Source organism: Anas platyrhynchos, chromosome 19 (genome assembly GCF_047663525.1).
Source record: "Anas platyrhynchos isolate ZD024472 breed Pekin duck chromosome 19, IASCAAS_PekinDuck_T2T, whole genome shotgun sequence".
Classification (NCBI taxonomy): domain Eukaryota; kingdom Metazoa; phylum Chordata; class Aves; order Anseriformes; family Anatidae; genus Anas; species Anas platyrhynchos.
Genome location: NC_092605.1, coordinates 7212317 through 7240082, shown reverse-complemented (window position 1 = coordinate 7240082; position 27766 = coordinate 7212317). Strand labels below are relative to the sequence as shown.

At 39.5% G+C, this 27766-nt stretch overlaps 1 protein-coding gene across 1 annotated transcript; it reads right to left on the bottom strand.

Annotated features, from left to right (window-relative positions):
• Window positions 1-471: 471 nt before the first annotated feature.
• RAB40B (RAB40B, member RAS oncogene family) lies at window positions 472-23216 on the bottom strand. Its single transcript, XM_027471474.3, has 6 exons — window positions 22920-23216; window positions 5009-5069; window positions 3599-3659; window positions 2751-2828; window positions 2041-2263; window positions 472-1605 (listed from the first exon to the last, which is right to left on the bottom strand). Exons 1-6 carry the CDS (start codon window positions 23059-23061, stop codon window positions 1334-1336), a joined length of 837 nt encoding a protein of 278 aa, XP_027327275.1. The 5' UTR covers window positions 23062-23216; the 3' UTR covers window positions 472-1333.
• Window positions 23217-27766: the final 4550 nt, after the last annotated feature.

The following is a 27766-nucleotide window of genomic DNA, read 5'->3' as shown; positions in this document are numbered from 1 at the left end:
AGATACAAGAAGATGTGGTTTTGATCATGCTTTTCTTTTAATGTAGTGTTGCATTTATTGGTGCTGACATAACTAAGCCCTTTTATAACGGTTTTAATTTTCTCTACTCACATACAGAGGCTATGGAGATCCAGTCTGGTTCAGGGGGAATATCAATATTTAACTTGATGCTATCTCACATTTGTGAAGACACCTAGAAAAAAATGGGGTCAAATCACACCATCACCTCAGAGGACTCATTGCTCAGGAGAACAAGTCACACTGTTCTTCACAAAGAGGGGGAAGACCTGACCTGTGTATTATGCTTTCGTACTTGAGCTCACACTCTTGAAGACAAGTGCATCAAAAGCATTACATTGTTCTTTCAGGATGGCTTCATGTTCCTGGCATCTAATTCATGTATATTGTTCTTCAAATTCTTCTAAAGGAAGATAAAGAAAGCCTTCTGCAATTAAAGAAAGCATAAAAGGATTTCTTTTCCAGAAACATTTATTTATTTATTTTTAAATAGTGTTCTTTTCTTATAAAGCAGCTTTCAAGTCATGTTCCCTTAACTGCAGTGTCTTTGGCATTTTCCTCCTAGAACTTTCTTATACAGTGGTATAAAATGTATTTTATTTTTTTTTCTTTACAGAAAAATAAGTATTTAAAGCACAAATTAATTCTCTGAAGTATTAAATAACATACCAAAAACTTTATCAAATCCATTACATACACTAATGGGACAAAACCTTGTTGTGTATGTGCATAGTAATTATATACACATTTTTAGCTTAGATAAATTAGTGCTTTGAAGTTATCAAGGAAGCTTTACAAAATATCCAAATGCACAATTGCAGTATTACCAGAATTTGTCACACTATTTGTAGAATTTACAATGTATACATTGCATTTAAAAACCTCTGCCTGAATATGCAAACCAATGACTTTTTTTATATATCTATTTTTGAATTGTTTGCAAAAAGACAGGATTTTATACAATTAAATGTAAGTCACTTCCCAGATGTCATGGAATTAAGAACTCAATATGATGATAATTACCCCCTATAGGAAAACACATCAAATAGTGAAAACAGTGGCATCATGCACACAGAAACTAAAATACAGTATGCGAGTGAGCAAAATGTCACATCCTTTCAGTTGCACTGAACACGTCACTCATTCTGAAGCAGCATTACTGTAGTGAGCAAGCTCTAAAATAGGACTTATTTTTCTTATTTTTGTCAGTGTAGTAGAATACATACATAGAGTATGCTCAACTATTAAACAAGTAGTCCTTGCATTCAACACTTCACATGAAGGGATTCCATCCAGGTTCCTTTTCTCACAGAGTTTAAGAAATTTTACAGCTGTTTCTTGTACAGTTTTTTGGTGGGCTCTGTGGCGGACGGATAATTTTAGCTTTCTTTAAGCTGTTCCTTTTATTGATGTTGCTGGAAGTGAGGGAATATGAGCGTCCATGCATCATCCTGGCATTAAGGCCGTTGGCCATGGAGAAGGATTTGAGATGGCTTCTTAAGGCAACAGGGAGAGGGAGCTTGTCAACAAGATGCACAGGGGTACAGGAAACTATGGCACGGCAACAAAGGTCTTGCAGACTCAGTACTTGAAAACAGACATAAAACTTGCATTATAATAGCACGCTTTTGTCAGCCACATGGCAGCAGCATACCCAGCACTCTGCATGCATGCTTTACTTAGGATGAATTCTTGTTCCTCCTCCCACACCCGTTCTCACATCTGTATTATTCAAAAAATCTACTGCTTCAAGTTCTTAGTTGTGTCACAATACTTAGATGATTGAGAATGCAAGATCTAGGAAAGAGATGTTTGTTATTCCCTACAAAATCAAGAGCAGGTTATACCCGCATATATATTTTCTCTGTTTATAAAGCTAGTTGTACAAGATTCCCGGTTCTACTTATTAATGTTTTTGCATCAGTCAGCCAAGTAATCATACTCTGGAAATTATTTTACATTAAGGGAACCACAAGCCTTTGCTAGGACTACATTTAAATATTTTCAGCGTATTTTGCTTACCCTTGTTTGGCCTCCACAGTCTGTCCATTCCATGTCTCATCAATACTATTCTTGCTAGCTCAGTAAAGGACTCTGTAATATTGAAATTACAAAGTGGACTGACTTCAAAAAAAGTCATGCCCAGCCTCTCAGCATAGGCTTGTGCTTGTTCAGTAGATACTTGGCGTTTGAAAGCTAAGTGAAGGCGGTTTCCAACCAGGATTTTTGGTACACCAGGAGCATGCTGAGGAAAGAGAAACATTTAAAAAAAAGAAAAAAGTTTAGCTCATTTCCCCCTTCCATCAATTAAAACAAACAAAAGCTTTCTCAAGATTTAAAGACCAAGTGGTAGGTTGGACAAGATGATCACTAGAGGTCCCTTTCAGCTTAAATTATTCTATGATTCTCTGATCAAAAAACATCCCTTCCTCAGAGAAAAGAGACTTGCACAGATGATGTGGCAAATCCATAGCAAGAGTGGGACTACAATATGTAATCTTTGCCCTCCATATGCCTACTGTCAACACCTTTAAAGAAATCAGACACTTTAGCCGATATGTTTCCTACATTCTAGAATTATAAACATAGAAACAAAATGGTAAGCTTGCCATCTTGGATAACTCTGTAGTAAGCATTGCCTGCAAATGCCAGTAAAAACAGCAGAAAATATCATAAGCAGTCAGTCTGAGTCATCTGTTACAGACTAGAGACAGTCTGGGACTGTACCTTACCTCATCTATTTCTTTTATCCATCGATCAATTCCATCAAATGACCAACGATTGGTGATGTCATACACTAGAATTACTCCCTGTATAAAATACATATATATATAATTAAAAAAAATGTAAGCTTAACAGAGTCACAACATACAAAACACTACCTGCAAATTCTCTGATTCTGAAATTATCTTATAAGATGCTGAGAAAACCCTAAATGGAGCAGAAACTCAACATCCTATGAAGTCATGCCATCTCTCTATGTAGATTACTGATATGGTAAGGGACAGAAAACCTGACAGTTGCTTTGAACAATTCTGTAACATAACCTATGCAACTCATCAGAACCAATACACGTAACTAATAACAGCAATACTTTGAAATCTGAAGCTATCGTGACTTTTAGCGTGTCTGTTTTTCAAACTCATTTCATTACAAGTCATTACACTTCATTGTATTTTTTGACTTCTCCTCATATCTCCCGTTACTCTTGACAGTTCTGTTACCAATTTATCTTACCTGACACCCAATTTAAAAAAATAGCATTAGCATATTTATTCGCATGATTAAAGTATGGTAACAGGCTTAAGTTGTTGATATAGCCAACAAGAAGACCTGAGAATATACATCATCATGCTTTTTTTCTGGTTCAACTTCATTCTCAATCTCATTGATTTCTGCCCCTTCCTCTCCTTTCAAAAAAGGGAATCCTGCCCCTTGTTATTTCCCAAGGTTCATATTATCTTCACTGTATTAGTGGATCTGCAGACAATCCACAGGTGAGCTACAGAAACTGTCACAATGGTTTGCTAACTCTGCTTTCATTCATCCAACAACCATTACCCGGATGTACTTAGCTTACCTGAGCACCTCTCGAGTATGACCGAAATATGGTGCAGAATCTCCCTTGCCCTGATGTATCCCTAAAAAAAATACATTTAAAATATATATTTAAAAGAAGTAGGTGACCTCCTACATTAAGAGTCCAGCTAGATTAACTCATTTGTACTGATCAATATCACCTCTTATTCCATTAGTCATGCAATAGCAATCACTAATGTATAAGAGCTCTTCTTGCTCTCAGCAGTTTCCCCCCAGTGGCATTCTGTCCTTTCCTCTACATTTTTCAGATTTCTCAGGATGAGAGGACAAGAACTTCAAATTTTATTCTTGTGATTGCCCTTGGAAAACAAAGGCTACTAGTCAAGTGCACAACATATGCCACTAGACATTGCATTTAGCTCAGCTTGAAGAAAGGTTGTTTTCACAGCAGAAGAAAAGTGGGAGGAAACAATAGCTATCACCAAGGAGACTAATGGGAAAACACAAAATTCTTGATTACAGCAGCAGTAGTTTATCATGAGCCTAGTATGATGAAGGAATCTTTACAGAGACATAGAGAGCACAGATTTTCGGAAAATCATGCACACAGACAAAAAATCACTGCATGAAGCATTCAGAAGCAAAATTTTAAAGAGTGCAGAATCAGGTTGATAGTGAAGGCTGTAGTAAGAAGCGAAATTCCATACAGAATTTTTGAGATAGATTACAGATCTTCAAATGCAAGGCACATATTTTTGTATATGGTCAACTGTAGAAACACTTCCAATCTGTTATTTTTGGGAATCCAAAGAACTTTCCCTTCACAGAAAGGATTGAGACATCTCTTTCCTGCCTGCTTCTCAGATGAGCTTTATGTGGTATTTTTACTAAGTTATACAAAATGGAAGGCAGAAGAAGAAAAAGAAAGTATGTGAACAAAATATCAAGTAATCAAGACACCATATGGCAGAGTACTATTACATGTCATTACATTTAACATTTGAAATGTTACCTTAAAATTCTTAAGGGCAAAAACAACCTACATGGAATAAATTAAAAATAAATCTGACAGGCACCCAGACATTTAATTCAAGTATTTAAAAAAAAAATCAAACAAAAATAAACACTGATTGCATTGGTACAAGATCATCCATTTCTTGGAGGAAAAGGATATAAGCATAACAACTCATTTTGTATTCTTTTGTGCCTTTCTCCTGCATTTATTATGCATCTCTCATACAGAGAAACTGTAGTGTTCCCCATTACACATGAAACAGCTAGAAAAGGAGGTAAAGACTAAGAAAGTGACTTGCTCAAAGCACTAGCTATCTGGATCATTCTTCCTCATTTGGCTAAATATTTCTTATGTATAACGGAGACCTCATGCCCACAAGAGTTATATTCTTTGTATCTTTGAAGTATAAGTCATGAGGAAAGGCAGAACACATACCAGAGTTGTAGCTTGATTCGTCGGCCATCCAGAAGAATTGTTGTAGTCTTATAATCTATACCTGAGGGGAAAACAGTCATGGAAGTCTTAGATCAGCTTGCACGTGCACAACATACATACAGACAGTTACAGACTTTGAAGAAGCTGACCATAAACCAAAAGATTTTTCACCAGTACTTTATGAAGTGAATATGGAGAAGAATAACTTGTTAATGTAAAGTTCTGAAGATCTTGTATTATTTAAGCAAGGTCCAGAAATCAAAGCAGATTTCTCACGTTGCCTTCGTGTTGTTAACCAATCTGTTTTATTCATTATCATGACAATATAACATGCTTCAAGTTTTATTTCTTTTCAACAGAAAAACGTAGGTGTTAGCCTTTCCTCTCAAACATATGTTGTGAACTAAATGCCATTCTCTTCCTCTGTTCCTCAGCTTTACTGCCTCTAATATTTATTCCTTTCTTATCTGCTCTAACTCACAGACAGCTCTTACAGAGTGGGTGTAGAGGGCATACACATGCCCCCCTCACATAAAAGCAGTAGATAGTGCAAGAAGAGGATGTTATCTATACATGCACACATTACTTAATCTATTAATGTAAAAACAAACAAACAAACAAACAACAAACAAGCAACATATTGATGCATTTAGCTTAGCTTACATCTTTATTGTTCATCTTACAGCCTTTGCAAACAAATGGCACTAGCTTTTTTAATGCTAACCTGGCATACCAGGTTTTAAACTAGAGTAAAAATAATCTGGAGTCTAGCTTTGCTGTTTTCCTGGTCAGAACAGGCAAACAGGTGTCTCCTTCCTCACCCCCGCCCCCATTAGATTAGGGGGGACAGGAGCAATCAGCAGCAGTTACGTAGCTACAGTTGACCTCTAAAAATATCCACCATCATGCCAATGGTCAATGGCTTTGAACACTGGGCTGCAGTACTGCATCCACAAAGTGCGTAATTATAAACATTAAAAGAAAGAGAGGCCTTTATTTTATTAAATGCTATTTGAAAAGTGTGCATTCAGTATTCACATGGTGCAGCCAAGCAACAGGTTCACTGGTAGATGTGTTCTCACATTTTCTTAACTATGACAAAGCCAAATAACTTCTTGAATTGAACATTTATTCACAGTCTTCCAAAGGAAGTTATAAAAGCATTAAATCTCTGAAAATGTACTGAAATGTAACGAGACTCCTGCTTTGAAAAACAGGGATGTTTTATTTTCTGAGTGTAAACAAAATGAGGTGAGAAAAACACACTGACAAGGAAAAACAAATGCATGGGGAAGAGTGTCCTAATTACTAAAGATTTCAGCAAATCTTCATTAGAGGAAGAGGAATGACAGTGGTGAAGACGATCCTGCTGATTGCCTGTACCCTTGCTACAGGCAGACAATTACAAAACACTGCGGGGGCGTGGAGAAACTCACTGCATCCCAGGAGAGTACTGGTGGGTAGGAAGAAGGCAACAAACTGACACAGCAGTGGAAGTACCAGCACTTGAAAAAATCTATATATACCAGGGTTTGTACTGATGCACAGATCAAATGCTTACTAACAAGATTTTTTTTTTTTGCTGTACTTAAGTGGAGAAAAAGAAGTTTGAAAATTTAATAAGAATGGTATCAATTACTTATACTCTTCTTCCGAAGAAAGAATTCAGCGCAGCATGGCACATCAACAACAACAAACAACCTGTCCTGGCTGCAAGCACAGCTCTGGAGAGGCAACCACCATGCAGGAAGTTTGCTCTTGGCCTGCAAACACGACGTGGTCACCACATTCACAAAATGGACTTCCTTCTGCTCCTTCAGGTGGAGTACTGCCAACTCCTACCAGCTGTCATGAAGAGGCCCTGAAAGCAGACACTGTTAGCCAGTTCCCTCTGTTTTTATCAACAACAAATAATAGGTTTAAAGGGCTCTGACATGGTAAGCAGTCACAGAAAAGGAAGCTGTACCTGTCTCCCTTTCCACAAGGACAGGAGTTTGTTAAGAGTAGGTCTGGAATAAAGAACTGGTGTTAAATTACCAAACAGAAGTTACCGCAAGGTAACAGCTGCCATCCGAGCCAGCTTTCCTGGCAGCAACAGGCAAACAAAAGAGATGCTGCTTTTGTGCTTCTTCTAAAACTTGCACCACTCTAAGCTGCTCAAATGGCATTTGCCATGTGCAATTGAAAAATACATGTATGCTATGTGGGACAAATCAAAGAAACCCTCCTGGTGTGATACGAAGACAAGGTGAGTAAGCAGGAAGACAGAGGCACGGCCACCTGTAGTTCAGTCACACGCTATCAGGAACCGTATTTCAGCGATGCCACTTCACTGCCTGCAGGGTATTTCACTTGACTCACATCTGCCTACAGCTCCACTCCTCTCATTTCTTACAAACTGATGAGGACATGCTGCAGTCAGGCAGGAGTATACTAGAGTGTGCTCTCTTGATGCAGACCTTCCTAGGCTAACTTCCTAACCTACAGACAGAGCCTTGGGACAGTGAACAGATCAGGCCATAAAAATTGTTTGTGCACTGAAAGAACAAGTTTCATCATTTCAGAAACTCTTGAAAACACAAAACATAGAGCAAACCCTGCATATCACTACAGCACTTTTTCCAGCATACTGATATTTCTCAGAGGGTGAAATACCTCCACTAGTTTCTCTGAAGTGAATGAAGAGGCACATGTTTAGCCAACCTTGACACATCCCACACAGGGACTGGACATCCTGCATTCTGCTTAAAGACATACTAAACACAGAAAAATCAGTCCTGCATAGCTGGAGGATACACAGCTGAGCATGCTCGACACTACAGACCACACACTACTGCAAGTCATTCTTGTTTAGCTGCATATAAAGCAAAATATTCCATCTTTTCCCTTAAATGACATGCATAAGACATGCCTGAAAAAACACACTACCCATCTTTTATGGGTTTCTCTTTGGGGTTTGTGGGTTTCTCAAAAGATTTTTGAAGAGATAGATTCAGAAGCGTGTTCTTCAGCTGTTGTACAGATAGAAGCAGTTGATAACACAACCTGCATATCGCTGCAATTAGCATTTATCACTGATTAAGAATCAAAACAAAAAGTCTTTTCACATGAATCATCAGGAACAGCATGCAGCTATAACAATGAGACCAACAGATGTGGATTGTGCTGTTGTACAAATCAAATGTCCTTCCAGAACATTATTCACTCATTTAGTAAGACAGAATAGCTTTGTTGGGATACACAAATGAAAAGTATCTCCACAGAGGAAAGGGGAGAAAAAGGCATCTAAATAAATAATTCAACTTTGTGAAGTGAACCAGAAAAACCTCTCAGTGCTTAATGCTTTCGTGTGTTTTTTTTAAAGTCAAAATTATCTACCTAAAGCCACAAGTTGAAATTAAATAACCTCAAACAAGCCGCACCCCTTGCTGGAGGTTTTTTTTAATTGAATTGCTTTTTAATATTTTTTTTTTCCCCTCCAACACAAAATGAGTATCTAGAGAACTGAAAGAAATATTACCAGATCCAGGAATGGAGTAAAATTTACAAAAAAGCATTTGGCTGTTCGGTAACAACTGCACTAAAGAGGAAGCCATCCTCTCTGCGCTGCTGCCTTGTAGCCATTGCCGTGCTATCACTTACGCTTCGCTGCCTACACTGCAGTCACGTCAACAGTGATTGTTTGAAGGTCTCTTGTGAATTTTGTTTTCTCTTGAAGCTTATAGCCGTGTTCCTGAATTTCCCATTGTCTCTCTTTAGGGCAGAATCCTGCAATCATTTACATTGCTCATTTTGCGTTGCACCAAAGGCAAGGTTGGTTAGCCAAAAATCTTTTCTGTTCAGTTTAATAACGGAGGTTCAATGACTGACGGTGTGACGACCAGCCAGTCTCAGCTTTGCAGCAGTGAAGAACTGGTTCGACTTGAACAAAGCTTGAACACAACTGAGTACAGACAAACCATTGGTCATATTTTGATAATAAGACAACATTCTACCGAATAAACCCCAGACTGGTCCCTCCGAATTTTTCAAAGGAAGTAAATGTCAGTCAAATATTCTAATGTTTTGGAGCTTGTTCTGACTTTTCTTTGGATCTGCATTTCAATTTAACAAACAAACCTTAACCACTGCTTTGCAGTGAAAGACTTTATTCAGTGCTACATTTGTCCCTACAAACAACACTTTCTGTATCTGAGAAAGTACAGAACACATTACTTTGTCTCAGCCTGGTGTACCCTTAAATTTTACTTCACACTGAAAACATCTTTCAAAGACTTTTGACCACACCTTGAAAAATAGTTTTAGGTTTTGGAGAGTGCTTAAAAACATGTTCTCACAGGCATGATGAGAATTCAGTGGTCCCATTGCTTCCCATGTTATCTCCTTTTCATAGACATTAACAATTACAGCCTGATGTTTCTCTTCAGAACACCTCTGTGACTATCTCCAACATATTTGGCAAGTGACACAGTTTCCAACTCCATTCATTTATCATCCCAAGCAAGTGGATCCACATCATGCTTTTGATTCAAAATTCATTGAAGCTTTAAAAACTAAGCCCAGTGTTTGCAAAGATAAACTCCTGACAATAAAACTGGTCCGTGTCTTGTGACATGTGAGTACAAAGGTCAGGTTATCTGACAGCCATATTTGCCTTCTGCTTGTGATTTCAGAATAACCATCATTTTCCAAATTCCAGTCTCTTGTATTACACTTAATTACTGCAATAAAAGCCATCTGTTTGAAGAACACAGATTGCCTATTCACAATGAAATGGGGACACTGAAATTCTGGATATGAACTGTCTTCTTCAACTCATTAATCAAGTCATAAACCACAATTAAACATAAGTCTTATACATAATTCACTCATTTTAAAGACGTGACAATTTTCCCATCTATTTTCAAAAGAGATTTATATCAGACAGCTCCAGCTTTATGTTTAGCTTTGTTTATGGTCAGACATGCCAATTAGAAAGCCACCTTTAAAAATCCAAGTGATCCTTAACGATTACACTGAAGCTTTCTATGGTTGCTCATTTTTAGGGCATCAGGTCAGAATTGGAAGGTCTCTGAGCACTTCTAGCTGGCTCTAGTCCAGATGGTTGTCCTCACAACCAAAGCAAGTGGCACAGCAGTAAGAAGTTTGTTGCAACTTTATGGCCTACCTCTAGTACTAACTTGGAAACCATATTAACAACTGAACCACTCCAAAACCTGCATAAGCCACAGAATTTAATTAGGCAGAAGCAGTACCTGAATAAGTGTCTGCTCACTCTCTTATCAGCATTAGCAAGTAAACTAAATCCCACACTTTGCATGTTTAAATCATGCCCTACCCCAAAAAGAATATGCAAACAACTCTTTCAATACGTGATTTCCTTTTTTAAGATCATACCTTAGTTTGCAGTATTTCTGCTAAGATAGATAAATAAAAAACTATACATTCAAAGCAGGCAGTTGCTCGGAAAGAAGAAAACACTATTTGACATCAGCTAACAATCAACTTTTAACCAGAACTTGTAAGCAATTCATTTCTATTCATATTAACAGGAAAGGAAAATAAAGATTCTGAGATCATGCTCCATTTTCATCTGTCTTAAAATGCACTTGTCAACAAATAAATAGCCTCTTTTGTAGTCTAAATTTATTTTACATGAAGAAAGAGAAGTGTCCCCATCCTCCAGGTCAGGAAGAAGCAGCAACTGCAAGCTCCAGTTCATCATTTCCTTTCTCCCACTCTTCCAAAAGAAAAGGGTATCAGAGGCACATGGTAAGCTTGCTAATTCAAATGTTTGCTACAGGTTGCAGTTTACATCCTCAGATGAAAGCTACGATATATAAACATGTTATTGTTTATAAACAGGAGCACTGCAGGAAAAGGGAATGCTATTATTAGCATTATGGGGAAGGGTGTCATCCTTTGGTTCAGTGCATTTTATTAATAAGCTTGAAAGAAGAGATTCATCTATCAATCCCAGGAACCTCTTAAGTGAGACGTTTATTCCTCATCCCCTTATTTCCTCCACGGATGTAAAAAATTAAATTGAAACAAGGAGCCAATGGTGCTCATTGATCCCAGAACACCTCTGGTGCCTTACAGATTGATCTTCTGCAACTCGATCCAGCTGCTACTGCACAGCCCCACATGACGCACTACTGACTAGTGAATCTGTGTGAAAAGTCCGGGTCTCCAGAGCTACAGACCAGACTGGAATGGCTGTCACCAGTTCTACACAGAAACGAGGACCTGACAGAACACTGCTTTACGTGCTAAGAGCGGTCTGACAAAGACACAGGGATGAAGATGGAGCTAAAGCAGGGACAAGACACTGAAGAGGAGAGGCTGAGAAGGGGAGCTGACCAGAAACACAGAGCAAGGAACCTGGGGGAACAGCCAAGAGGCAAAGGGCAAAGGACAGGTAGCAACCAAACTGTAACTGATCAAGGAAAGAAGCAGAGGCTTTCAAAAGGACACAGCCTGAGTGAGGTGAAGAGAGAAGGAAAACAGGTTAACAGTCAAATTCTACAAAAGGGAGCATGCCTTCCTTCGAGATCAAAGGTGTAGGACTTCTGGTCCATTTGATGGTCATCTTTCCTGTGATATGACGTAGCACCACTGAATTTGCATTAGAAATTAAATTCTCTGTTATCAAGCACAGTTAAAAAATAATAATTATCCCCCCCATGCGATCTTCTCACTGCTACTGCTGCTGTTCACCAGTTCCTACAAGAGTTGGGCTGTATCATGAAGGAGGTTCCTTTGCATGTATCGGGCTTGTTGTTAGCAAGCACCCTCTCTTCCTAAAAACCTGTTCCATTACTTTCAGAGAGCATCAGCTCTCAAGGGCAGTCTATTATTCACAGTATCACCATGTCCCCTACACTCCCTGTAATTCAATAAAGTTTCAAACATGATTCTTTCACATCTCTTGAAACATGCTCGTAGCTCAAGCAATGGCTATGACGTGGAGCTCTGCACACCCGTGGCAAGTATCATGAAGAGAATCTTGGCCAGGCTACAATAACTGACCAGAAAAAAAGTGGAATAGGTTTTAGGTAAGAATTGATCATCCGATGCTCCTAGTGTGTGTGGATATCTTCCTGGTGCAGTAATTCTTTATCCCATAGCTTAGCGGTAGGGACAAATCATCCTGGTGCATGAGAAAGAGCAGAAGGCAGGGTACATATCTTTTACAAAATCTACAAATCAAGAAAGAAATGAGAGCAGCTACGCAGAACTTGCCCTCACTTACATGTTGAACGCTAGGTTGAATTATGGCCAGAATCTGGAAGGAAGAATAGCTTAGAAACTACTATAAAATATTAAAACCAGATGCAGTATTTCACATTTTACAACGTTTTCCAAAAAGAGAACAATGACCTTTTCTGTCTTGACACTTCGTTAGCAATAAACCAGTTCAAAAATACTTGGCATGAGAAGAATCCCAAGACCATCCAGTAGCCATTATTGTGAGTGATGGGCCTAGAAGCTCACTGTGAACAGCTGCAAACTTCTCCAAAATTTCCCTAGGCTTTAAATCAAGTCTCAAATAAATGCTTCTGAAAAGTTAAACCACCACTATCAATTAAGCATATCATTATATCATACCAATTATAAAATCAGAATTCTGTTTCAGAAGTATATTGCCATATATTATGAAAAATATGTGATATAACCAAGATTTGCAAAAAGAACTCCCAAAAAAACAAGTTGCCATCAGTCCTCCCAGAATTCACAGCAGTGTTTGTCACCAAGTAGTAAACTTTAACAGAACAAGAGATCCAAAGTACTGCTGTAGGGAGAAAGTGGGGGGAAAAAAAGGTAATTTCTTTCCCCACCCCATGAAGCACTGCATGTTCAAAGAGGGAAAAAGTTTACTTAAAAATAATTCTTTGTGCTGAACAAGTAATGAATTCTGTTATTATGAAGAACTAGAGATCAAAGCTGGAATTCACAGCAAGTAGGTGTAAGTGCAATAATTCTGCTTTAAAGATACCAAAGACTAAAATTAATAGCATTATTTAAAAATTACTGTGGCTTAAAAGCTATATTCCAGAAAGCATACAGCCACCATTTCCAAAGCACAGATACTTGAAGAGCTTTCAAACTATGCCTCCAAACAGAAAACCAATTGCACTTCTTCAATTCGAAATTCCATGCAAGACACATGCTGCAGTAAAGTGGGCTTTATAAGTAATGTTAACAAGAACTCAAGGAATTACCAAGTCACAATGCATCTCCCATTATGAAAATGAGGAAAACTAAATCTGGCTTGGATTGTGTTTCCAGTTCTCTCCTCTTCTCCTCCCCAGATATTCCAGCAGAAGAGCTGCCAAAATTGTAACTGTACTTCTTTTCCAGGAGAAAAACACAAAATGCTAGCAAGCAATCATTTGGATTTAAAGGAGAAAGACAGGCTATACAGATACAAAGCTCTTGTTCCACTGATCATTTAGTTGGTTTCAATTTTCCATGACATCAAAATAAACTGATTTCATTGGAATAGGACACAGGAAATTTCAGGTGGGAGCAAACTCAGGAGGTCATCTAGCTCAACCTCCTACTCAAACCAGGATCAGCTAAGAGAACTGGAGACCCCTCTGCACAACCTGTTTCACAGATTGACTGTCCTCATGGTTAAAAAAAAGTTTTTTCCTCTTACCCATTCTGAATTTCTCTTGTTTCAACTTAGATCTGTTGTCTCCTAAGCTCCTACCACATACACAGCCCATCTGTCCTCTCGATGGCCTCCTTATGGGAACCAGAAGGCTGCTCTTTGGTCCCCTGTAAAGCTTTCTTTTCTCCACAGAGGTGACTCATCAGTCTGTGGCCAAACTTCATTTAAATTATTAGAACTGCAGACTTTTCTTCACTCAAAAACTATGTAATTACTTTTCTCATAGTCCTCTGCATAAAACTACCCTGTCTTGCAGATGTTGAAGACAAAGTAAAAAGACTGTCTATAAGATTCCAGTTCTCAAACACCATCGGATTAAACTCCTGTTTGGAGACAAAAACTAGTACTTATATGGAAAAAATATTATGCTACATGTATCCTTGGACTCTAGAATCTTCTTGCTCCAAGACTAGCATCACTATATAACGGCTGTTTCTTATCCAAACTGAAAAAGAAAATAAAATTAAAAGTTTAGAGGTTTTGAACTTGATTAAAATTCCATTTATCATACGTCTATTTTATCAGGTGTGTGTTCAAGTTGAACCATGATTTTCTAATTCTGAAGTGGTTTGAAAAGCCGGGGTTGTGCTTTATGCAAACATCACTTGGTGTATTTACAAAAGCAAACACAGAAAAATGAGAACAGAGCCCTGACTCACTGAGATGATGCAGAGTGAATAGGGATAGCATTTCCTCGCTAAAAGCAACTAGAATAGAAATACACATTTCCAGCTATCCATGTAAAGATTTTGCACCACTACTCTCCTTATATTGACTCAATTATTCCACTGAATGCATCAGCTACATGAGCTTCTTTTCCTCAGTCTGGACTTGAGTGAGCATTAAAAAGGCTGCCAGACCTGCTGGGTCTCTTCTGGGCTTTCCAGCTGGCAGCTTCATATTTCACACACTTATATCCCATTTTAAGGCACCACATAAAGTCAGCTTACAAATAAAGTATAAGCGCACAGGAGTTACATTTACACATCACTGTCTCTAAAATTTTGAGGGGATAAGTTATTTTATTTTGAGGTCTATGGACTAAAGTATCCCCCCCCCCCTTTAAATTAAACTGTTGCTTTTTTATTAATACAAATACATTTTCTGTTTCATACAAACATCTATAATGGTTCACTTTCTATAATAATAGGCAAATTAAATATACATTCCTCAAACAGACTTATAACCATCCCTTCAGTATATTCTTTCAGAGCACAGAAGCATTCTTTGCTGTTTCGGCTTTGCTGATGCGAGATCACAACAAAACCTATCGGTGAGGTCAGGGCAAGGCTTACTGCACGAAGGCTTAGGCCAGAGGAAAAACGAGAGCAATGGCAGGAGTGCAGCGGTGAGATGCGAGCTGTGACCTCGCGCTGAACATGCATGGGATGAAACTGCAGCGAGGGCTGGGGAGAGGTAAAGGCTGAACCACAAGCCTGGAAAAAACACCCGGTAAACAAATTATGGTCACTAAATGCAAGTGGTCAGGCTGCTTCTGAACGTGTCAGAGATCAGCTGCAATTCATCTGAGGCAAAGGTGTCACTCTTGGATTGCAGCTCACTTTTAAATGTTGCCGCATGTTCAGTCTCTAGCTTTACATAGTCACACGTGTGGGACTTGAACTAGCCATGTATTAATAACTGGGGCTTTTCTTAAATAGGTTATCCTCCTCTGACCCAAGAACGAAAATAGCTTTTTATAAAAGCCATTTCTCCATGTGTATAAAAACACATTTCTCTACACAGTTTTGTGTGCTGAAGCACACTTAAAAAACATGTACTGTTTTGACCAACACAGTTAAAACAGATATGGATGGCATCGGGGGGTTATATTATATGAATATGAAAGTGTGATCCAGAAATAACTTACTTGGAGATACTCTGGATAGTTTGATTTTGCATGAACTCAAGCCATCACTTCTTAAGCTCTTTTAAACACAGCTTTCAGGCACTTTGTTATTTTATGCCTGATAAGACACATGCAAATCTCCATTCTAGAAATTCTCAGCACAGTTACTCCACCTCTGTATGTTAAACTACCAGTTCCTACTTCGAAATCCAATGTTCCAAAAACATTTTAATGTCCAAGGTAACTCTGGAGTAACAGCCTTGGCTCTCCTAGCTACATCATGCTCACCACCTATTGTTTAGCCACCTCCATCTCCAGGTAACACTTGCTGGTTCTGCACAGTGCCTTCCCTTTGATGGCAAATCCCATGCAAAGAAAAACTGCAAAGCTGTTATATCTGCTTTCAGCTTAGCAAAAAACTGTATTTCACAAGGAATAAACAGCTTTCCCATTTCCATGCTCCGGATAATAAACATGATTCCCAAATCCTTTATCTTCCCTGTTTACATGCCTACAGAGCAGCCGCAAATTACTGACCTGACAAATGTTTCTGTCTGTGTGTAAGGGTGTTTTCACTGCTAGATCCTTCTTCTTCCCCAGATGGCAAGCAATTACCTTTCTGTACTACAGGACTCTCACCTTGCCTTGGCACACTTAGGAAATTTTGTCCAGCCAATCTGAACACTGTAAGAACCGATTCCTTAGTTTTACAGCCCTTAAGGCTCAAAAAAACCCACGCCTCCTGCAAAGAACAACCAACAAGATCCTGAGAAAGTCTCAGCTGAACACTGTACACGTATTCCTTCTACCAACATGCAGACAGATTTACAGTCTCATCAACATCAAACAAGAAGTCAATTACACCAAGAACGGGATGCATCACATTAAAGCCCTAAGGCAGCTGTTCAGTACACTTTGTCACTCGGCAGGACCCGTTATCGATGGCACTCTCTCTTTGCTTCCTACCCCACCCAGCTCAGTGAGGATGCTCTCCTGCTTGCTGCAAGCTCCTGTAAAGTTGGGAGCGACGCTGGTTTCTGGACCTTTAAACCCTCTCCAATCCTGGGCAACATGAGAATGTAACTTCCTAATAATTAGCCTGTAACTTTCCACAGATTTGAGCAGCAGTGTAGAGACATAACCAATTGTGAAAAACAATATATTTTGGGGACTTTGCCCCAAGCAAGTACTAGATTATAGTCCGTACTGAGTTCACTTCACCTTTCTCAAGAACGGACATTTAATATATGTCAGTAAATCAGTGTTTTATTTGTAACAGCTTCATTTAGCCAATGAACTTGCAGTTTGGAGAATCTGCCTACTTAACCAGTTCATAGTTTCATGTTGCAACATATGAAAACATAAAAGGGAACAACTATTTGTCCAGATGCGTCCCACTGTATCAACAGATTTAGATATGGATGAAAAAAAGCATAGCAAGCGCAAAACAAACATGCTTGGTGTATTACATTTGAGATTTTCCTTAAATCAAACTAGCATAACAAACACTAGCTCATGTCAAGTATTTTGTGTAAATACTGCATCAGTTTTCCGTATTTTCAGTCTCACATTAAACAAAATCCAGAAGAGCTGAATAAAATGGGATGGAAATATAACTTTTAACACTTGCCAATTTCTACTCTTAATCCCATTTTCCATTCCTGTTATGTTCCCAGAACAAAAACAAATTTAAAGCAAAATGTAATTTAACCAACATATTGGTTGTAAAACTTCATCCTGGCACAGGCAAACACGATTTTGGTTAGGCCAAAGCAGCTTAAAAGGACTCAGTTACTTTGAAGTCTGACCACTTTTCAAAATAACCTGGACTTTTTGTTTCATGTTGCACACCTGTCTGGGAGCCTCAGGGTATTATTATTATTTTTTAAGTCACTTTCCCACTCTTGCATATCTGTGAAAAATTAGGGGGAAAAAAAAGGACACCAGTAGCCCAAGGGAAATGGAGACAGGCAGTACACAGAGCTATTGCACAGGCATGAGAAAGACAAAGAATAAAGTAAGCTGTAGTCTCTTTTGCCACAACAATCTGAAGTATTACTTGTAGCAACAGCAGATATCAAATTCAGACATGTGAGTACACATTGGTCTTTGGCAGGAATCTGAAAAACATTTGTATGATTTGCAAGATTTTAAGGCTTCTTCTTTCTGAAACTATACAACACAATAATATGCTTGACCAAAAATTATGTTTTCTTTGGTCTTTTTTTTTTTTTTTTTTTGTTGCTGTTGAATAGGCTTTGTTAAGAGACATAAAGGGCACCTACTGAAAAAAGAACAAGCTAGACAAATACCTGATTTGAACATGTGCACACAGGGTCAATGCTGCACCCCCCTTCTCCCCACTCCCCCTGCAAAAATCTACCAGCATGGATAGGGTGAAGAGAGAGCTAGGGAGAAAAGTACTTCCAACCTACTAATACAGCCAAAGAAATATTAATAACATATTAAGCTGAAGAAAGCTGGTTGAGTAGAAAAAAGCATATAACAAAGCAAAACTAATTTTTGAAAGGTTCAAAGAAACATATGAAAACCCATAAACTGCTAAGCAAGCCTAGGATCAAGCCAGGTGAACATTTGTTGTTTCAACAAATGCACAAGACCAGCTAACACTACAAACAAACCAAAAAAACAACTAAGTTGGACCTGACAATCACAGAAGATGCTAAAGGACCCTTTACTACACTGATTATGAAGAACGTAGACAAAGAGTTACAAAAAAATAAAATAAAAAAAAAAATTGGGGCTCAAGTCTGCAGCCACGTATCAGGGAAAACACTATGCACTGGTCTCATGAGATGGGCAATTCTTAGCATGATAAAGTAACACAGGAGTTAGCACAAGGCTCCAAACTTGAGATTTGTGGAGGGAGACAGGTACATGAAAAGTACCGAATAAGAAAACCAATCTCAATTAGATTATAAGCTTTCTTCTTTTACTAGAGGGCAAATTTTCTGTCTAAGTAAGAACAAAGGGAACAGAGCCAACCTGGGATCCACATTCTCAGCTACCACGCACCTCTCCTAAGTGACTGCATTTTACAAAGAATTGCTATTCTGCAGTGCTGTCCCCTGGAAGAGACAAAATACAATTAATTTTGGTGATAAAGGGAGAGTTACTTCTATTTTTCTGTTTCAAACACAGTGAAAGGGAAAGAGCAAGTACAAAGTGGGTAGCTCTTTCTGTTACTGATCTTTTCACCTGCACAGTTTTCACCTCTGCATTAGGCTTGCAAGATACCAGGACAGGCCAACATGACCTAAAAATTTGTCTGTGGGGAGGTAAGCAGCAGACAAGCATCCCAGCCAATGATTAACACCAACTATTACACACCAGCATCTTTTTAAGCATTCAAATAAGACAACCCTTACCCAGGAAGTTCTCAACCTAAGGACAGGGGAAGACAAACAACTGTGACAGGAACTTAAGAGGACATACATGTAAAATGGTCACTAAGTGAAAGAGGATGAAAGAATTTCTGTTTTAACCTGATGTTCCTGCAAGAAAAGGAGTAGGAGTACATAGGTTTGAGCAATCATTCCTTGCAGTCCCTGCAATGAACAATCACACTGTGAGCACAATTTTCTCTATTTTAATATGAAAGCAAACACAGAATCGAGCTGAATAAAAATCCGTTAGCCTAAGACATCAAAATATTGTTCTACCTAGTGACAGCACATCTCAGGTATTATGTTCTAGTCTAGAAGCAATTATTTCTTCTGAATATATTCTGCTAATAGATTAATGATACTTAAAAGCAAATTTTCTGCAGCTCTCTAAAATAATTTTTGGGCAGTTTTTCCTACTAGGTGAGAGACCAAGCGTGTCCAAGCTATTGTAATTTCAGTTTTAAGCAAAACGTGGGAAACCCATAAAGGCAGGTTATCCAGACCACTAACCATACTGCTACCCGCCCGTCTCCAGGATAACTGCTTCCTAAATCATCTGTCAATCACACTCACCAACACATCTTCCAAGGCAGTCCTTACTTTGCTATGTTAATAAAGCTTTTTCCCTTCTTTTCAACCCAGAGCCCTTCAGTCATTAAGAAGAATTTAGAGACCAAGAGACTATATTCCTTCTTAATAAAAGCATTTTTATTGTGCAAAATGCTTTCATGCCACGGCTCCTGGACCAGCAGCAGCTTGCAGGGACTTGACTGATCACACGATGCTGGCTTGCCTCCCGGCCTCCAGATTTTATATCACTTTTGTGTACCGACAAAAAAGGAGTAAGACATATGATGCTGTATTTTCCCAGGAATGAGAGAAATGGCAGGTTTATTTTTGATGAGTTAAGAAAGTGTCTATGAAAAATTAATTTGTTGTTTATTTTATTAAAGTTTGAGCCCATACACACGAGAAGAGACAGTTACATAGCTCATAGCTACGCACAAAGCCTTCAGGCATCCAATGGCTAAACAGAAAAATAGCTAACCACCACATCAAAACCAAAACAAACACAACACACTGTTCTAGTCAGCTCTGGGTTTTACTTTATCTTTATTCTCCTTGTCTGCTTAGCTGTCTTTGATGCTGCTGAAGACGACCAGCAGCCCTCTTTGCTGAAGTGTCCACCCTCACTTAGTCTTTCTTCAACCTCTCTTAAAGTTCTGGGGGGCTCACTTGGATTCTCCTCCTTCCCCAAGGAGCAGTCACAGGCTGTTCAACACCTTGTCTTTTCCCATAATTCCTTTAAAAATAGTCTGTCTACTTCTGAGAGCGCTGCAGTGCATCTTGCTGGTACCTTCCATCACTTTGCACAGAAAAGGACCCTAATGCTACACCAAAGCTAAATTCTAATGTTTCGTCCTCAGCTCTAACGCCGCTGTCCTTCCTGAAACCCAGCACTGTAACCCCATGTCTGCATCCTAACCACCCATTATAGCTCACTCCTCCCAAACTTCTCAATATTCATATTCTCACCTTCAATTTTAGGAAGTTACTGCAGCAGGAAGAGCCTTTTTCATGTTGCTGTAAAAAACAAATTCTGTCTTGAATGTTCAAATTCAAACAACTGCCCAAATGCCCCTCCTTCATCACTCTGTTCCTTCTCATTTTCAAGGCCCTTCAGAGCTCTTCTCTCACCACAAATGCTCTCATCTCTTACTGCATCGTCTCTCCCCTCCAGAGCGTATCAAAGCTACTCCCTCTCATCAAGCTCTGCAACAAAGTTTTGTCAGTTCAAAGCTTATACACGTGGCACATTTTGACTGGACCCATCATACTCCTAGACTTTCCAATTCAGAGACCTAGTTGGCATTATGAGATTGGAAGATCCTAGCCAGTGAACTAAGTACTTGAAAGTGGTCAAAAAAAGTCCGTTTATCAAGCTTTTAACTGAAATTAAAAAGAAAAAAAAAGTCATAACACCAACAGGATGTTTAGTTCTCTCCCTTTCCCTGCATCTCTATTTTCATAGCCTGCACAGATTCCCTGCAGCTGTATCCTACGTTGCCATGCTCAAGTGATGGAGGACAGGCTGAGGGGATCCAGGCAGAGTAGGGCTATCAGGTACAGAGCCCAAAAATAAACTGGGTGGTGTCCAGGCAAGTTCTGAAGTGTTCAAAGTTTGGCGCATTTGAGAACATCATACATTGAAGAATAAAGAAATGGATTAAGACCAAGAAAGTATTTTCTACAAACTTTCACAGTTTAAGTCAATATCCTTCCTTAAGTGAGATGCGGTGGTATGCTATGATCGTGCAAACACTGGAGCTCAGAATGCTAAGAGAATTCTTAAATATGACACTAGTTGCACAAAATGTAAAATCAGATTATATTCCATTACAGTCTCCTTTTACATCCTCTGCTTTATCTGACCTGCTCTTTTAACTCCCACCCCTTTTTTTCAGACATGCTCATATTCTCCTGTCTAAAAACTCCTTTCACTCTCTGTGAAACACGGACCTTTTCACAGCACAGCTCGTGAGGACCTGAATTTCCATATTTCTCTAACCCTGTATAGTTAAGATTGATAAATAAGCTGATGCTAAATAAGCATAGACTACAGTCTATGAAGCTGTCTATGAAACATAGCACTTACAACCCTGTATGTACATAAAGTTATTAATAACAATGAAGAATTTCCAAGCTGCACGTTTAATACTTGCTAAGTAATTCTAAGAGAACATTTGTATTTCTTGGCTGTCAAGGAATACATTCACTGAGATAGTGTTAGCCACGCAATTTAAACACTATTTAAGAGCAAAGCACAAGTATCACAAGGTTTACACGCAGAAGACCGAAGACCTATGAGCTTTGGAGCAGGTCAAACATTCTCTCTCTGTTACGTCAAGATACATTGGAGACTAAAGTGCTTCTTCAGCAGAAGAATTTATAAACTTAGACTGCGAGTACAGAAGGCGCCAGACTCCACACGCTCTCCCCAAGCTTCTGTCCCTGTTCTCCAACCACTTGCAGAGCACAGAGTGAGCAGACTTAAACATCCCAAGAAAGTAATTTAGCAAAACTACTAGGCAAACAGCTTCAAATGCATGCTGATGCCTTCAAGGTGCAATGTGACTCATAAGCAATCATCCAAAGAACTCTCCTCCCCCACCCACTCCTTCGCCTTGAATCAGTACTATGAACCCACCACAATAACAAACCCTGAGTCAACGCAAAGCCTTCCAAATGAATTAACCAGTCACAGACTCATGCGAGCAGTAATTTAAAGCAATGGGTAATTTTACAACATAACTTGCTTTTTAATATCCCACGCAATATTTTTGCATGAGGAAGAAAATTGCGATCAGAGTTGTGCTCTAGGAAAACAAGGCTGGGGAAGTGAAAAGACTAGGAAGAAATAGAAAGCAAAAGTCCCTTCTAGCAAAGCCATTAAAGCTAGCCTTACATCAGTTTGCAATGAGCACAACTCTTTATTCTGCAGGGAGAACACATCTGGCACGGAGGAGGCTCTTCAGTGTCGCCCTTTAAAAAGCTGAAGCAAAAGGACACGCCGCGAACGTGAACCTTGGTCTTAAAGGGCTGCTCTTCTGGTGCGAAAAACATGACGGGGCGATAAGGGAGAGCAAAACCTCCTTTTCTGCTCTTTCAGTGAAAGCAATCTCACGGGATACACAGTTACTGATTAACAGCACTCCTTTACTAGAAGATTTTTGTCAGGATTTGCTTTTTGGGGGCTGGCGCTGGCTGACCTTTGGGGTCCCTTCCAACCCCCTTCACGACCCCCTTCCCCCAAGGCGCCTCAGCGACCCTCGTCCCCCATCTCCCCCCCGAGGCGCACCTCAGCGCCTGGCCCCGGGCAAAGCCACGTCCCCCAGCCCGAGCCGCCCCTTCCCCATTAGGGGGAAGCCCCCAACCCCAACCCTAAACCCTAACCCCAACCCTGACGGCGCTCACCGGCTGGGTGCCCGTAGGGGGACTCAGCGGCGCCTCCCTGCAGGCTGCCCAGGATCTCGCCCTTGCCCACGTCGCTGTCGCCCACCAGCAGGAATTTCAGCAGGAAATCGTAGGCTCTCGCCGGGCTGCCCGCCTGGCTCATCCTCCGCCGCGGCTCAGCTGCCCCGGCCCATGCCCTCGGGGAGCGGGGCTGCCGGGCTGCCGCATGCCCGGGGCTCGCTGACGGGAGTCGACGGCGGCGGCGGCCCCGTCCCGCTCCGCCGGCAGCCTCCCGCCGGCCGCTCTCTGACAGAAAGCGCAGCCCCGCCCCCTGGGCTCCGCCATTGGGCGGCTCAACTCGGCCCCCCAGTTGCTAGGGGGCTCTGAGGATGCCATTGGCTCTCTCGCCCATCAATCGCGGGGAAGTCTCCCCGCCCCAGAGGGGCGGAGGACTGAGGCCGCGGGTTCGAGTCCCAGCCCAGGCAAAACAACCGCTGAACTATAGAGAGAGCAGGAGGGGAAATGCTCACTTTTCGTGTGCCACGAGCAGCAAAATACACTCAGGAACTTTCTAAAATTAGGTGCAGCAACGCATCACCTCTATGTCCAGATGCTGACAGGAAAATCTTCCTCCCCATAGAGCAGGTGTTCACACCCCCCAAGCTCTATGCAGGGCCTTCATGACTTCGTTGGTTTGTAGCCTATCTACCAAATATGATTTGAAAATTTTTTTTAAAAAAAGCAAAACACCCCTTCAAAAAGGCCTCAAGCCTGCTAGCCCTATTTACTTCCCAAATATTAAGAGAATATTTAGTATAGTCAAATTGGTACAAACACGCATTTGTACAAAGACAGAAAGAAACAAAAAATAGAGCTGCGTGCAGAAGGTGTCACACCAGGTAGAAACGACAGCTTCATTAAATTTAGGGCTTTATTTTACTGGAACAACCGCCCCACACAGGGACACACAAACACTGCCCAAATCACATCTAATTCCAAGGAAGTATTTACATGCACATTGGACCTAGTCTGCATTATCTACAGCCAAACATAAACTTTAATTGAAATATATATGTGTATATCTTATATTTCTACTCAAAATAAAAAACAAGTCCTTGACTAAGAAAATCTGTTTGTATGGATATGATGCAATGTCAAGTTATTGATCTCTGGGAGAAAAAAAAAAAAGTCTTAATGTGCTTATTTCATGATTGCAAAGAAAGCTGTCAACTCATAAATACCACGGTATCATTCCTTGCTGTTATTAATACAGTGCAACAAAAAGATAGCAAACAAAGGTTCCTGCACAGTTCATCTGTGAACACGAAAGTGCCACATTGCACACGTAAGACAGGCCATTTTTTCAGTAGCGTTGCTATGCATCCACTAGTTATGCATTGTTTATAGTCCAGTCATTATTTTATGGAACCAAAGTCCTGTTGGAGGTGGGGATGATACATTTTCAACAATAAACTACAGTTTCACAGGCTCACGTGTTTTATTGATGAAAGTCCACAAAAGGATGTGTGCTCCTCTTCCAGATGTGTCATCTGTCTGAGCTTACGCTTCGTTTTTAAATTTGAGACAGGCCAACTGCAGCCATAGCAGTCATTTGTTCTTTTCCCGTGGAAGCAACTTCTAGACAACTGGAGCACAGTCCTGGGCACCAGGAAAATAGTACTCAAATCCCAATTCTAACAGATTTCCATTACAAACTCAGCCAACTTACTCAAAATTATTTATTCCTCAGCCTTCCAGACCTATCAAAGCTATTCGCCCACAGCTAATGCAAAGGAGTGTCATGGGATTTGAAACATGCATTTCAGTGGAGTGCTTAGAGATGCCATAAGAAAAAGGATGAAGTACAAATTTAATCACTGTACCTTGTTTTACTGAAACTGTGTTTGATTTTTCCCAAAGTTCACTATGGAAGAGAAAAAATAAAAAGAAAAAAAAATAGCATTTTCATAAAAATAAGCTCGTAACAGTAAGTTTGTGTTTGTGTTTTTTGTTGTTGTTGTTGTTGTTTTTTTTATATATTAAGTTTTCAATTGTTAAAAAAAAATAAAGAAAATGCTTGTCAAGTGCCTGTTTTGATGCCATAAATAGTAGAATTCTGAAATGTTTCAATTTTTCTGAGTATTTCCACTTATCTGACATTTATGTGTAATCACATATAGAACACAGATCTGTGCCAAGCCCAGGTTTATTTTGAGGGCAGCTCATGGCTGTACTTTATACAGGAACTAGGAGGCTAGAATACACCCACAAATCCTTAACCCATCATCTGACTGAAAAGAAAAGAAAATGCATTTTCTAACCCACTTTCAAGCACTAAGACAACCTGTTCAGGGGGCAACTGAAAGTATTATTTTTAAGAGAAGAAATAATGATACACATTACCACTCTTTTGCTGTGCCATACACAAATAGGCTAAGCTTAAGTCAGAACTGCAAATAATAACCTCTTGATCAGGATGTATTAAAACATCCTAACATTCTCTCAAGCATCCAATTAGGAGCTACACTTGTTGAAAACAAACTAAACAACGAAAAAGCCAAAACTTTTTTACCTTCACTTATTACTAAAATGATTAAAAATAATAATAATAAAAAAAAATCTCTCTCAATTTTTTGTTGACAAGCAGAAATTTCCGAACAACTAAACACATTGGCAATACAGCAGAGTCTGTATCAAAAACAGAGGAAGACAAAACCTAAAAACTAAGCCCTGGAAAAAAAAAAAAAAAAACGGATTTCTCTTATTGCAGCAAGTAACAAGTCCTCTGGCTTTGGTGTCACTTTCATTTAGATCAGACCCATGAAACAGCTACAGAAACTGCTCAAAACTAGTCCATGAAGGCATTAACGCCACAGTAAACAGACACAGTGACACTCCAATGTCTCTGCAAGATCAGAACAATAGCCAAATTCTGCTCTTAAGGTCTATTCCAGTCTGTTATTTTGATAACAGAACTTCTCTGTTCATTTCTGTTTACCTGCTCATACAGCTGACTTGAGAAATTTAAAAAAATATGTATCTCTCTCTCAGGGCAAATTACATTTAGAGAGAAAGAAAACCAAGCAATAACAGCAAATGCCAATGACTGTCTTATAAATCATCTCTTTCTGTAATGGAAATTCCTACATCCTTCCTGATCCACCCTCTCAGCTTATCCATGGATGTGGGAGAGGAAAAAAGACAGAGTCAACAGTACATTTCTCTTATGTTCACAGAAATAGAGGCTTAGATCCTGAAAAACTCTAATGCATATTTTCCACTTATATATATAAACCAACCAATAAAAGGCTGCACATACCAATTACCTTTTCTTTTCTTGTGCATACTGTCAAGCAGTAAACAGAAATTAGCAGCTGCAGTGCTTTTCTATTCAGGATGTGTATATTAACTGATGACTCACCAAATAATTTGCAGCCCAGCATGCCAGTTGTCTTCTCCTCCACAGAAAGAAACACTATTTTAAACAGAAAGCTAACTGCTGTGGATCTTGCCGGCAAGCCAACATGTACCAGAACATAATAAATATTGTTGGTAAACCCCAAGAGGGCAGAGGAAAGGGGGGTGGTTCCAATAGCATATGGCAAGTTTTTCAAAATACTCAACTAGTAATGAATGATACAGGGGAGAAAGAGTGGAGGCAGGGAAGAAAGGATTATTGCAAAGTCAACCCACGCTGCCACGGGGCCTTTTGTAGTATACGCTGTCTTTGCTCAGCAGGCAAAACCTGCACTGCATGAACACCTACAGTATATGGCTAATGTGCTGTGTTTTTTTTTTTAATCCTCTGTAAGTACTTTTGCAGCCTTCATAATCTATGGTTTAGTCATAAGTAATCTATGGCACAGAGACCAAAGATGGCACACAGCTGTCTTACAAAGATGCTGAAGCTGGAACTCACACTGAAAAGGATGTCTATGAAAGAACAGTTTCCAAATCCTGGTTCTCCAACTCCTGGAGCAGTTGAGAACTAGTGCCTCCTGCGAACAGATGCCCTGTAGTGCCTTCAGGAATATACTGTCTTGTGGGTCTTGCTTTCTTCCAGAACACTTAACCTCTAATTTGTAAAGCAAGCTGACAGTTGCTCCTTCATATTATGTCCACCAAGTAATTAATGAGCATGGCATCATTATTTTAGCCAAACTCCTGTTGCATCCTATCTGATCAGATGCAATCAGAAAGAAGTATAACCCAATAAAATTCTACAGAATTAAGGCCAATTGCTCTCTACTCCTACAATATTCTTTATGTTGTTTTTTAGCATGGCATGAAAAAAATTCTTTACTGACAGTTTAGAAAATTCACTACAACTTAGAATTTGAAGACTGAACCACATATTTTCATGCTATTCAAACTCCACTGAGTCTACTCAACATTAATTCCAATTGATTTCTAAATGCCTTGTCAAAGGAATAAATAAAATACATAAATCAGACAATGGGAATTTTCCAAAATTTGCAAAAGTATTATTTAATAAAGAAGGGTTTGAATCCTTCCAAATCTCATAGTTCTTTAAAAACTGCAAAAGGAAAAAGCAAATCTTCTTGATGGACATTACTCTTTATCCTCTCAATAAGAAAGAATAATAAGAAATAAAACTCACAGTATCATTTTCCATAGTACCCACCTAGACTTCAAATGAAGAACATGCTCCCTCAGCATGACCTCAATCATTCTTTATCAACCACTACAGTCATCTGAATATTGCCTTTGCAATGCAGGTTTAGGGATAATTTTACAAAAAGATAAACAGATTCCTGCACACAAAAACACATTCTGTTTGTGTTCCCATACTCTCGTACTAATTTATCCCTCGTTCTGAGTAAGCCACAGGTTCTTGGGCTATAAAC